The following is a 14909-nucleotide window of genomic DNA, read 5'->3' on the forward strand; positions in this document are numbered from 1 at the left end:
AAAATAGCTGCTAGGAAACCACTGCTAAGGACAGGCAACAAGCAGAAGAGACTTGTTTGGGCTAAAGAACACAAGGAATGGACATTAGACCAGTGGAAATCTGTGCTTTGGTCTGATGAGTCCAAATTTGAGATCTTTGCTTCCAACCACCGTGTCTTTGTGCGACGCAGAAAAGGTGAATGGATGGACTCTACATGCCTGGTTCCCACCATGAATCATGGAGGAGGAGGTGTGATGACATGGGGGTGCTTTGCTGGTGCCGCTGTTGGGGATTTAATCAAAATTGAAGGCATACTGAACCAGCATGGCTACCACAGCATCTTGCAGCGGCATGCTATTCCATCCGGTTTGCGTTTAGTTGGACCATCATTTATTTTTCAACAGGACAATGACCCCAAACACACCTCCAGGCTATATAAGGGCTATTTGACCAAGAAGGAGAGTGATAGGGTGCTACGCCAGATGACCACCAGACCTGAACCCAATCGAGATGGTTTGGGGTGAGCTGGACCGCAGAATGAAGGCAATAGGGCCAACAAGTGCTAAGCATCTCTGGGAAGTCCTTCAAGATTGTTGGAATACGATTCCCGGTGACTACCTCTTGAAGATCATCAGGAGAATGCAAAGCAGTAATCAAAGCAAAAGGTGGCTACTTTGAAGAACCTAGAATATAAGACATAATTTCAGTTGTTTCAAACTTTTTTGTTAAGTATATAATTCCACATGTGTTAATTCATAGTTTTGATGCCTTCAGTGTGAATGTACAATTTTCATAGTCATGAAAATAAAATACAGAAAAATCTTTAAATGAGGTGTGTCCAAACTTTTGGTCTATACTGTATATATGTGTGTATATATATATATATATATATATATGTATATATATATATATATATATATATATATATATACATATATATATATATATATGTATATAGATATATATATATATAATGTGTGCGTATATATATATATATATATATATATATATATATATATATATATATATATATATATATATATATATACAGTACAGACCAAAAGTTTGGACACACCTTCTCATTTAAAGATTTCTCTGTATTTTCATGACTATGAAAATTGTAAATTAACACTGAAGGCATCAAAACTATGAATTAACACATGTGGAATTATATACTTAGCAAAAAATGTGAAACTGAAAATATGTCTTATATTCTAGGTTCTTCAAAGTAGCCACCTTTTGCTTTGATGACTGCTTTGCACACTTTTGGCATTCTCTTGATGAGCTTCAAGAGGTAGTCACTGGAAATGGTCTTCCAACAATCTTGAAGGAGTTCCCAGAGATGCTTAGCACTTGTTGGCCCTTTTGCCTTCACTCTGCGGTCCAGCTCACCCCAAACCATCTCGATTGGGTTCAGGTCTGGCGTAGCACCCCATCACTCTCCTTCTTGGTCAAATAGCCCTTACACAGCCTGGAAGTGTGTTTGGGGTCATTGTCCTGTTGAAAAATAAATGATGGTCCAACTAAACGCAAACCGGATGGAATAGCATGACACTGCAAGATGCAGTGGTAGCCATGCTGGTTCAGAATGCCTTCAATTTTGAATAAATCCCCAACAGTGTCGCCAGCAAAGCACCCCCACACCATCACACCTCCTCCTCCATGCTTTATGGTGAGAACCAGGCATGTAGAGTCCATCACCTTTTCTGCGTCGCACAAAGACACGGTGGTTGGAACCAAAGATCTCAAATATGGACTCATCAGACCAAAGCACAGATGTCCACTGGTCTAATGTCCATTCCTTGTGTTCTTTAGCCCAAACAAGTCTCTTCTGCTTGTTGCCTGTCCTTAGCAGTGGTTTCCTAGCAGCTATTTTACCATGAAGACCTGTTGCACAAAGTCTCCTCTTAACAGTTGTTGTAGAGATGTGTCTGCTGCTAGAACTCTGTGTGGCATTGACATGGTCTCTAATCTGAGCTGCTGTTAACCTGCGATTTCTGAGGCTGGTGACTCGGACAAACTTATCTTCAGAAGCAAAGGTGACTCTTGGTCTTCCTTTCCTGGGGCGGTCTTCATGTGAGCCAGTTTCTTTGTAGCGCTTGATGGTTTTTGCAACTGCACTTGGGGACACTTTCAATGTTTTCCCAATTTTTCGGACTGACTGACCTTAATTTCTTAAAGTAATGATGGCCACTCGTTTTTTCTTTACTTAGCTGCTTTTCTCTTGCCATAATACAAATTCTAACAGTCTATTCAGCAGGACTATCAGCTGTGTATCCATCAGACTTCTGCACAACACAACTGATGCTCCCAACCCCATTTATGAGGCAAGAAATCTCACTTATTAAACCTGACAGGGCACACCTGTGAAGTGATAACCATTCCCGGTGACTACCTCTTGAAGCTCATCAAGAGAATGCCAAGAGCGTGCAAAGCAGTCATCAAAGCAAAAGGTGGCTACTTTGGAGAACCTAGAATATAAGACTTCTTTTCAGTTGTTTCACACTTTTTTGTTAAGTATATAATTCCACATGTGTTAATTCATAGTTTTGATGCCTTCAGTGTGAATTTACAATTTTCATAGTCATGAAAATACAGAAAAATCTTTAAATGAGAAGGTGTGTCCAAACTTTTGGTCTGTACTGTGTATATATATATATATATATATAATCTCTTTTGGCCTAAACATATTTTTAATGCATTCATACTAGAAAACTGTTGGCAGGTTTTAGCTTCTCCATAAGTTGATTAACCTGTAAGTCAATGTTTCATCTCTTAATGAGCCATGGTTAGGAGACAAGAAAGCACATACGGTTTTGAACGCAACAAGGCATCTGATATGAGCAGGGGTGAACCTAGCCACACTGCTGCCTGAGGCAAACTTCAAAACGGCGCCCCCCCTATAGGGCTCCCATCTCATATACAGTCCCCCCATACATTACATGAGTGATAACTATTGTACATTCTACAATAGGTCATAAATCAGACAGTATAGTCCTCCATACAGTATTCTGGGCACCACAGCGCTCCTTACAGAATAATATGCCCCGTATATTGCTCCATACAGTATAATGAGCCCCATATATTGCTCCATACAGTATTGTGGGCACCGCATAGTGCCCCATACAGAATAACATGCCCCATATATTGCTCCATACAGTATAATAAGCCCCATATATTGCTCCATCTATAATATAACGCTGGGAGCGTCACTCTGTCCGAAGCCTTTATAGACTGTGCAAGCGCCTGCCCAGTCTGGACCCCACAGAGTGACGCAGCCCAGGAGATTGCGGTATGCGTAAGCACTGAACGCACACCGCGATCTCCAACGGAGAAGCAGGGACGGAGGGTGAGTATACTATATTCACCTGTCTCGTTCCAGCGCTGCTCGCCGCTCCATCTTCCGGGTCCTCTGCCTGTGACGTTCAGTTCAGAGGGCGCGATGATGCGCTTAATGCGTGCCGCCCTCTGACTGAACAGTCACAAGCAGAGGACCTGGAAGATGGAGCGGCGCGCAGCGCTGGAACGGGACAGGTGAATATAGCAAGTGTCGGGGGCCTGAGCTAGCGGCGACTCCGGCACCTGACCCCCACAGCGCGCCGGTGTCCCCACCTGCTCAGGCCCCCCAGCACTCGGCGCCCAGCGACGATAGGTGAGTATGTTATTTTTTTATATATATATTGCAGCAGCATACGGGGCATATAATACTATGGAGCATCTTATGGGGGCCATCAACATTTATGGAGCAGTATACGGGGCATATACTATGAAGCATCTTATGGGGGCCATCAACCATAATGGAGCAGCATACGGGGCATATACTATGGAGCATCTTATGGGGGCCATCAACCATAATGGAGCAGCATACGGGGCATATACTATGGAGCACCTTATGGGGGGCATCAACCATAATGGAGCAGCATACGGGGCATATACTATGGAGCATCTTATGGGGGCCATCAACCATAATGGAGCAGCATATGAGGCATATACTATGGAGCATCTGTTACGGAGAAGCGGGGTCAGTGGGTGCTCTTGTCCGGTGGCCCAGCTGTCTTTAGCAAGACTGCATGGACCACGGCTCATACCACTGAACGCCCGCTCTATCTCCCAGTGGGCAATACACTACACAGACAATACAGGGTTAAGGTAAAACAGGGCGGCCATACTTTATTGAGCCATAGCACACAATAGCAAACGGAGCATTCCCAACATGCCTGGAATTGTATGGGTACATGGGCGCATATAAAATATCACGGCGTCTCCACGTGTTTCCAGTATGACACGATGTCAGAGGTCCCAGGGTCGCTACTCCATCTGTGGATGAACGCACAGAGAAGGGGTAACGACAAGCCTAGGGAGATGACCAAGAACTGTCCATAGAGTCCATACAAGGTTCAGAGCCAGTTGACACGAGAGTCACCACCTGTCTTATCGGACCAGCTCCATGGAACCAGGCGACCAGCGGGACCCAACCCTGGTTTTCACCAAACATATCCATGGTGCAGAGATGGTCACTGGATCAGATCTGTGTCCTTCCAACCGGAGCCGAAAACCCCTAGGTTGTATCCTATAGAATCCTAGACCAGTGTCCCTCGTGATGGTGCCATGATGAATTGGCTGCAGTCCTTTTTTCTGTCTGTAGTGTAGTTTGCAGAATGTCCGGCTGGTAGCTCTGTATTACTTCAGACTGCCAGGATGTGATCTCTGAGTCAATTTATACCCAAGGTATGTAAGCTATTTTTAGAATTACCCAGGGTCTTTCAGTCCAACATCAAGATATGGCAAACAATGGTGATGGGATTAAGTAGCACTATTAGCATATAAGCACACATCAATAAGCAAAGCTTAAACCACTCAATGTACAGTCACTATTACAGACTTAAGGTACCTTCACACATAACGATATCGTTAACGATATCGTTGCTTTTTGTGACGTAGCAACGATATCGTTAAGGAAATCGTTCTGTGGGACAGCGACCAACGATCAGGCCCCTGCTGGGAGATGGTTGGTCGCTGAGGAAAGTCCAGAACTTTATTTCGTCGCTGGACTCCCTGCAGACATCGCTGGATCGGCGTGTGTGACACCGATCCAGCGATGTCTTCACTGGTAACCAGGGTAAACATCGGGTTACTAAGCGCAGTGCCGCGCTTAGTAACCCGATGTTTACCCTGGTTACCAGCGTAAAAGTAAAAAAAACAAACACTACATACTTACCTACCGCTGTCTGTCCCCGGCGCTGTGCTTCTCTGCACTCCTCCTGCACTGGCTGTGAGCGTCGGTCAGCCGGAAAGCAGAGCGGTGACGTCACCGCTCTGCTTTCCGGCCGCTGTGCTCACAGCCAGTGCAGGAGGAGTGCAGAGAAGCAGAGCGCCGGGGACAGACAGCGGTAGGTAAGTACAGTGGGGCAAAAATGTATTTAGTCAGTCAGCAATAGTGCAAGTTCCACCACTTAAAAAGATGAGAGGCGTCTGTAATTTACATCATAGGTAGACCTCAACTATGGGAGACAAACTGAGAAAAAAAAATCCAGAAAATCACATTGTCTGTTTTTTTAACATTTTATTTGCATACTATGGTGGAAAATAAGGCCATCAACCATAATGGAGCAGCATATGAGGCATATACTATGGAGCATCTTATGGGGGCCATCAACCTTTAGGTAGCAGCGTATGGGGCATATGGATGGCAGCAGCAAATTAAAGAACGGTGGTGCAGGATGGGAGCAGCACATGACAGAACTAGGGCGCAGGATGGGAGCAGCACATGACAGGATGGGGGCGCAGGATGGGAGCAGCAAATGGCAGGATGGGGGCGCAAGATGGTAGCAGCACATGTTAAGATTAGGGCGCAGGATGAAAGCAACACATACCAGGATGGAGACCATATACCAATATAAATGCTCGCCACCTGGGCATAGAACGGGTTCAATAGCTAGTACAGTATAATGAGCCCCACATGATGCTCCATACTGTATAATGGCCACACATGATGCTCCATACTGTATAATGGCCACACATGATGCTCCATACTGTATAATGGCCACACAGTGCTCCATACTGTATAATGGCCACACAGTGCCCCATACTGTATGGTGGCCACATATAATGCTCCATACTGTATAATGGTCACACATGATGCTCCATTCTGTATAATGGGCCCACATGATGCTCCATACTGTATAATGGCCACACATAGTTACTCCTACACACGCGGCTCCGCTCCATACACCTCGCACACACCTGGCTCCGCTCCATACACCTCATAAACACCTGGCTCCGCTCCATACACCTCATACACACCCGGCTCCGCTCCGTACACCTCATACACATGCAGCTCCGCTCTGTACACCTCATAAACACCCGGCTCTGCTCCGTACACCTCTTACACATTCAGCTCCGCTCCATACACCTCATACACACACAGCTCCGCTTCATACACCTCGTACACACGGCTCCGCTCCATACACCTCGTACACATTCAGCTCCGCTCCATACACCTCATACACACACGGCTCCGCTCCATACACCTCATACACACACGGCTCCGCTCCATACACCTCATACATACACGGCTCCGCTCCATACACCTCGTACACACACGGCTCCGCTCCGTACACCTCGTACACATTCAGCTCCACTCCATACACCTCGTACACATTCAGCTCCGCTCCATACACCTCATACACACACGGTTCCGCTCCATACACCTCGTACACACACGGCTCCGCTCCGTACACCTCGTACACATTCAGCTCCACTCCATACACCTCGTACACATTCAGCTCCGCTCCATGCACCTCGTACACACACGGCTCTGCTCCATACACCTCGTACACATTCAGCTCTGCTCCATACACCTCATACACACAGCTCCGCTCTATACACCTCGTACACATTCAACTCAGCTCCATGCACCTCGTACACACACGGCTCTGCTCCATACACCTCGTACACATTCAGCTCTGCTCCATACACCTCATACACACAGCTCCGCTCTATACACCTCATACACATTCAGCTCCGCTCCATGCACCTCGTACACACACGGCTTCGCTCCATACACCTCGTACACATTCAGCTCTGCTCCATACACCTCATACACACAGCTCCGGTCTATACACCTCGTACACATTCAGCTCCGCTCCATACACCTCATACACACACGGCTCCACTCCATACACCTCGTACACATTCAGCTCTGCTCCATACACCTCATACACACACGGCTCTGCTCCATACAGCTCGTACACATTCAGCTCCGCTCCATACACCTCATACACACACACGGCTCCGCTCCATACACCTCGTACACATTCAGCGCCGCTCCATACACCTCATACACACACGGCTCCGCTCCATACACCTCATACACATTCAGCTCCACTCCATACACCTCGTACACACACAGCTCCGCTCCATACACCTCATACACACACTGCTCCGCTCCATACACCTCATATACACACATTGCAACCAGCACAGCAGAGTCTGCAATCCATGGAGGTCCCGATCATATGACCCCTGACTCTTCCCCTCCTGTGACATCATCACAGGTCCTGTTTGCACAGAGCAGCCAATATGTGGTGTGCTGCTCTGCGGGTGCAGGGATGACCAGCTGATCTTGCACACCATGGGTTGTGAGCAGGGGCACGCGCACCGCACTAGTGACAGCAAATGTCAGGGATTATGGAGAGTCGGCACCAGGTGTTCTGACCGCCGCTCTGCCGCCCCCTGTCTTTCAGTGAGGACTGCCACCTGAAGCAAAGGGCTCAACTTGCCCCATGATAGCGGCGCCCCTGGATATGAGGCATACAGGTAGGACTTTTCAGCATTCTATAACCTGTGTACTCATATTAATAGTTTAGATAGGTCAAATGCAGTGACAGATGCCCTTTAAGCCAGAAATGAAACTGGAATCGACACTTGACAGTGAGATATTTGTTAATATTTCATATTGACAGTATTTTAGTAATTTTAAACATATCTAAATATGTATTTTTTCTATTTGGGTAATCCTAGGCTCCCTAGCTTTTACTGGTTTTTGAGACAGATTTTAGCTCAAGCGACTGAAGAATTGTGAGTGCATCTATGGATGAGTACCGTAAGTGTACTAGATAATTCCATTATTTTCATTAAATTAACCCTTTTTGTTTTGTTCTTTTGCAGCCACAGCAGGAAAAAAAGTCTGGTCAGGTAAATATATTTTTAACCAATATATTTTCTGTAATGTATAATCACATTATTAATAGCTAAGGCTTTGCCTTTTCCCCAAAGATGTTACTTGATGACTATGTATGTCCTGCTGTGCTGATCCTCGATTATTACATATATGCTGTTGCTGGGCTGCAAATTGCACAGCAGATCCGCATGAGGATTAGCCCACTTGACATTTAATGTGGGTAATAAGTAGCGTGCTACTTTGATTTCCATAGTGGATTTTTTGTTCATACCTTTGAAACATCCTTTTAGTTTGTTAGGTTGTTAGAAGGGTCAAATGTTTCTCAAGATTTTTTTTTATTTTTTCAACAAAATTTTCAAAATTTTCTGCAGATCTATTCAGTTTTGAAGTGACTTTATGGTGCACATTTGTCAGAAATCCCCCCAAAAGTGGTATCTTTTTTAAAAACTGCAGCCCTCAAAGTAATCAAAACAGCATTCACATTCTTTGAACAAAAATGTTGTTTTAGTCTTGGCTTTTTCACAAGCTGTAATGAGAAAATGCAGAAAAAAATTGTTAATCAATTTGTACTGAACAAAACTACTCTTTGAATACACGAGAGGGCTTGGAAGGGAAGAAATGCTACTTGGCTTGTAGAGTAAACAGCAGAAAAACCCACTAGAAATGTAACTTAGGGTAACCAAACTTGTATAGTATATTTAGACACGAGAAGCTGTTAAATAAATAACCATGGAGTATATACTCTTAAAAAAAAATTGATTTTTATTAAACATGTTAAAATTGACACTAATTAAAAAAGGAAGCAAAGAAGCTGCTGGAACAGACTAAATGGAGATGCTATAGAGTACAAATTACATAAGGTAGTATGCTTGTCATAGCTTATCAATTTACTGTACATATAAAGCAGTACTAGGGGTAAAAAATCCCCTACAGTTTATATAAAATAGTTAAGTATGGAAGCAAGTACTTACAGAAAAATAATTCTACTTTTTAAAGCGTCTCCACCACCCCAACGCACGTTTTGTCTAATGCGTCATCAGGAGGCGTGTTTTGGGGAGGGGGTAGATGCCATTTTTAAAGAAATAACCAGCAAATCACACTGTCCTGCTCTGGAGGTGTGTGCGATTGACATAAAGTTCAGGCAATGGTGGATGGTATTTCACAGCCAAAGGTATAGCTCCATTTAGGGACATGCTGACCACATGAGCAATCATATGATGATCATGTCATCTAACTAACACATCTGGCCCTATGAACTGTGTATGCATTGTTTACCTGCGATCACCATGATCACCAACTCGCAGCCCCTCAACCTCGAGCGCCGGGTCGTCATGGGGAGATGGCGCAGGTTCAAGCGCGTGAACTGGCCACTTGTTAGCGCATCCGTGTCGGAGGAACAACCGCGCATGCGTACCTGAGTCTGAATGAAATCAGAGAGTGAATGCAAGTTCATGGAATAGACCTATTGGTAATAAATACATTTACAAAATATCATAAGAAAGTTGTATATACTAAAAAAAATATAAACATGATTAATATTGAAATATCATACTGTGGAATCAGGGATACATACAGTATGTGCATGTAGGAAAATGTGAAAGTGGGGGGGAATATAGTTTACAATTTCTATACATAATTTGTTAATGATGTAATTTTTACACATTATATCAGAATCACAATTATATACAGCTCTGACAAAAATTAAAAGACCATCACATCAGAACCCTGTCATGGGCAGCCCAATCTCCAGACCTGAACCCCATTGAAAACCTCTGGAATGTAATCAAGAGGATGATGGATAGTCACAAGCCATCAAACAAAGAAGAACTGCTTACATTTTTGCGCCAGAAGCAGTGTGAAAGAGTGGTGGAAAGCATGCCAGGACACATGAAAGCTGTGATTAAAAATCATGGTTATTCCACAAAATATTGATTTCTGAACTCTTCCTGAGTTAAAACATTAGTATTGTTGTTTCTAAATGATCATGAACTTGTTTTCCTTCCATTAGTTGAGGTCTGAAAGCACTGGGGGTTTTTTTAATAAATTTGACAATTTCTCTTTATCAGAAAAAAAAAGCAGCAGTGCGCATTTGCAACCATGTCGATGCTTTGGTATTGACAATAGCAAATCGAAGCCTAAAATTTGGACCCCAGTCTAGTGATTTTTTGGTATACCAGCACCAGAGCCATTATTGAGCAGACATTTATCACCTATCCTGTGGATAGGTGAAAGATGTAATTTGTGGGGAAAACTCCTTCAGAAAGCTACCCTATAGATAGTATAGAATATAATTTATTTGTTGTTGAAAGGATGCCAAACTCCTATTGAAAACGTCAGAGGCAATGTTAATCTAATATGTGAGACTGCTCCATAGTTCTTCCTGGTGTTAATATAAGATTCCCTGTAAAGGACAGTAGTTCAGGGTAAGATTTAAGAACAAGGACATTAGCTCATACCAGCATCCTAATCTGAATGGTGCAAGGAAATAGTGATAAATTATATAAACATGGGAACTACATGGAAGTTCATGGAGGATAATGTAAATCTTAAACAGCATTCACAGGAATCTTTTCCTTTTCCATCTGTTTCCTTGAGAATATCCCCATTGATGTCTTTTCCATGTGGCAGTGAGAATTTAGTTTGAAGCTTATCCTTTTTCTAACAATGCTGTCTTGGGACTTCACACTCAGTGGTTTATAACAAGCAGTATACATGCAAAATTTAATGCAAGATTACTGACCTTATATGTTAATAATGGGTTTTTGGAAGAAACTTTGTTGACAAAATGCCATATATTGTAGTTAACTTGAGGATTCTCTTTAGAGTTTTTCATTTTCTAGTTAACTAATAATTTCTTGTAATTATCATTTGTCCCAATTTATATTTGAAGTTTTGTGGCAATTTCCTGTGTTGTGGAGACTACAGACAGTTGGTTATTCTTGTGAACTCATTTACATTTTCTCTAGAAAAAAAAAACTGCATCCAAAACTCAAAATGTTCTCTGGACATTTTAGCATACACTCACATTCAACACATACACTGAATCTGTATTTGCAGGTGGAAAATTGCACCTTGTTAAAATCTGATCAATAGTGCTGTTATTTTAATAATTGTCGTCCAAATACAGCGAGAAAAAAATTGTTCGGATATTGACAGAATATTTATTCATTTGTCACCTTTTTTATAATGGATTTTACTCTCTGCAATGCAAACGGTTAAATACATGGCAATTTGTAAAAATCAAAGTCAAAATAATTTGCAGAGAATCATGTAGGGATATTCCCCTAAAATGTTTTAGAACTCTCAAATTTGCAATATAGTAAATTAGTGAAAAGTGAAAAAAAATATTGTAATGTCAGGATGGATTCACATTATGTGTAATTATTCATTCTGCATACTTGTTGTTACTATTAAAGGGAATCTGTCACCACTTTTTTGCATATCCTGTAAAAATATCATTCAATTTAGTGTACTAAAATTGACTCCCCACCAATGATACATAAATACCGTGTTATTCCTCCTGCGGTGTATGTAAATATGCTCGGTCCGGTCCGATGGGTGTTGCTTATTGTCCGTCTCCACCCCCACCTCATCGTCTTGCTGTACGTATTCGTTTCTGTGAATATCAGTATTGCGCATGCGCTGGCATACGCGATTGCGTTCTATGGGTCGGAAGTATACTTATACATAGCATATGCCGGCGCATGCGCAGTACTGATTTTATGCTTTGCCCACAGTTGGGCAAAGCATACTACGCACACGTGAGAGGCCATTTGAATGCACACGCGCGGTAACTGTACACTAACTGTGATATTCACAGAAACGAATATGTACAGCAAGATGAAGAGGGGGTGGAGATGGACAATAAGCCACGCCCATCGGACCGGACTGAGCATATTTACATACACCGCGGGAGGAATAAAAACGGTATTTATGTATAATTGGTGGGGAGTCGAGAGGTATAAAAAGTACTTGTATAATGCAGTGCTGACACTGAATTGAATTATATTTTTACATGATATGCCAAAAGAGTGGTGACAGATTCCCTTTAAGTTTTGTGTGGAATACTAAAGTGTACAACCTTTGGGAACTTCTGCCAATTGCCAGAACAAGGCACTTTTATCCCTGTTAGGCCGGGGTCGTACGGCCGTCAATTCTCTCATGCGATCAAACTTTGTCAGAGTTTGATATGTGTCAGTGCAATGTGCTCCGATTCTATCGCGTGAGAGAATCGCAGCACAGATGCGGAGGAGAGTGAGAAAGTAATTTCTCCATCTTCTCTATTGCCTGTGTCCAATGTTTTACATGTACCCATAGACTTGTATTGGTGAATGTGAGATGAGACTTGGAGCATGCTGCAATTGTTTTCTCATGCCAAATTGGCATAAGACAAAATCGCAGACCTGAGCTGCAGCGAAGAAGAACACTGGTCCAAAAGCTATACGATTGACCATCCCTGAGGACTCTGCTGTATTATACGCTTTTGTGAGCGAACCCTTAGATTTGAACAGAAGTTGCTCATGTTTGCTCCATTCATTCTCTATGGGATTGCTTGGGGATGTACTTGACTTTCTCCAGAAGTCCCTTAGAGAATGAGTGGAGCAGTAGCTGAGCATGCATATGAAACACATTTTTTTTGCACCTACTGTACACTCCACAGCATTGAAATTACAACACTAAGAAGGTAAAGTCGTGGAATTATGGAAACACATGATCAACTGACATGCTAATGATATGAAAAATATCAATTTATTCAATACTAAGTAAGGGTGCCACAGGCAGAAATACATACACTTAACCTCATTGATAATATGCCAACATGTGTATTATTCAGCATGCAAATCATCAAAATCCACTGCTGACAGAAATTTTTGCTATTACTGACCAATGGTGTACCAGATATGTTTGAGAGGAGGCAAGTCCGGTGACTCTGCATGCCATAGTAGAACATTTAGGCCACACAGGCTGCTCATAATAATTTGTGCAACATGGGGCCTGGCATTGCCGTGTTGCAAAATGGCTCCTGGTACACTTTGGAAAAATAAACATACCACTGGTACTCAATACTAAATAAATTGAGATGTTTTGAAAATTGTTTCCATTTTTTTCATAATTTGCACATCATTAACATGTCTATCCATCTAGGGATTACAGTTCCATAACTGGTAATTGTTGATGTTACAATTTTAATGTTGAGGAATGTATATTGCAAACAACCTACACGTATTAAGAATTGACTTAAATGTAAGAATCTAAAGAATTAATTCATCCATGTAGTGTGATATGTGAAGACTTCCAATAATCCTCCCCACCCCCCAAAAAAAAAAAAATCAATCAATTTTCTACAGCTGTTTAGCAAAAAAAAGGAAATTACACACTAATTTATATGAACAACCAAAAAGTCCTGAAAAATATTACAGCTTATCCCACATAAGAAGTTTCAGCTTGCTGAAATGTCTGAGATTATTTTCAACTTCATAGATGGATACTGCTATACTTCTTTTGAAGTTTACTGCTTATTAAAATTTGCAGTCATTCTTTATATTTTAACATCTTTGTTTTATTTTGTTCAGGCTGTGTACATACAGTGCTTTTTTCTGCATTTTTTCTACTTGGAATTGGCCCAAAAAACGCTAGGGAATCCTTATGCCAGCAAAGTCCATGAGAATCCTGAAGTTCTGTGGACATGACCAGTATTTTTCCTTTCAAGATTTCTGCTACTTTTAAATCCGCAACATATCAATTCTTTGTGGGCTTTTGTAGCGTTTTTCACCCATTGAGTTCAATTGAGTCACTCAAATACGCAGCAAAAACGCAGGTGCAAAAATGTTTGCGGATTTGCTGAGTTTTTGCTTGCGTTCTTATGGGCTTCATGTATCAGGTGTTTCCTGCTCTGTCATCTGTGTGACATCGCGAGAAACACCAGTGGGTTTGGTCTCAAAGTAAAGAAAAAAAAGTTAAAATAAATATTGAAATAAAAATAAAAAACACAGTATACTCACCTAAACATAATCCCTGAGGCCCATGTCTCCTGTAAAAAAGCAACAAAAAAACATTCACTTTAACGCCTAATCCCTGATGTCCATGTCACCTAGAAAAGAGAAAAATAATAAACCTCTATATCCCTCAACTATCCACCGTAATCCATACTGTCTCTCAATTATTTAAATCCACTTGTAGAGCAGTCACATCAGCTTTTGCGACTGCTCTACCCAGCAGCTGACTACACACTGGCTACACACTGACAGAAGCGTGTAATCACTTCTGCAGTGTGTAGTGCTGAGCAGCGGTGAGAAAGTTCACTGGAGTTCATCAGCTGGTGAGTCCCGGTGATCTTACTTACGGCACTACCTCTGTCTCAAAAGTTCTCACACAGTAGTGCCATCAGTGAGTTCATCGGGGTTCATCTGCTGATGAACTCCATTGGACTTTCTCACCACATCTCAGTGCTAAACACTGACACAGGAGGGATTACCTCCTGAGTCAATGTGAGCCTGCTCTGAGTGTGAGCATGCTGTCATTGAGAGCAGTCACATCCCTTCACTTCAAACAGGTGAGTTTGTTTTTTTACAGGGGACAAGGGCATCGGGATTAGGTGTTAAGGTGAATATAATGTGTTTTGTATTTTGAAATAAATGTATAAAATCATGTGGTAATTTATTTCAAATAAAGGACTTTATTCTGGGTGCTTCTAATTTACAATTTGAATATGAGGTTAGTAATAGGAGCGTCTTGTAGATGCCTCTC

The 14909-nt window shown here is 42.3% G+C and overlaps 1 protein-coding gene across 1 annotated transcript in view; it reads left to right on the forward strand.

Moving 5' to 3' along the window:
• Positions 1-14909, forward strand: part of HMGA2 (high mobility group AT-hook 2) — a 353027-nt gene that overhangs the window by 262792 nt on the left and 75326 nt on the right. The window contains exon 4 of the mRNA XM_069764688.1: positions 8150-8176. Within this exon, the coding sequence (XP_069620789.1) occupies positions 8150-8176 (27 nt within the window). The remainder of the gene's footprint in view (positions 1-8149; positions 8177-14909) is intronic.

This window comes from Ranitomeya imitator, chromosome 4 (genome assembly GCF_032444005.1).
Source record: "Ranitomeya imitator isolate aRanImi1 chromosome 4, aRanImi1.pri, whole genome shotgun sequence".
Classification (NCBI taxonomy): Eukaryota; Metazoa; Chordata; class Amphibia; order Anura; family Dendrobatidae; genus Ranitomeya; species Ranitomeya imitator.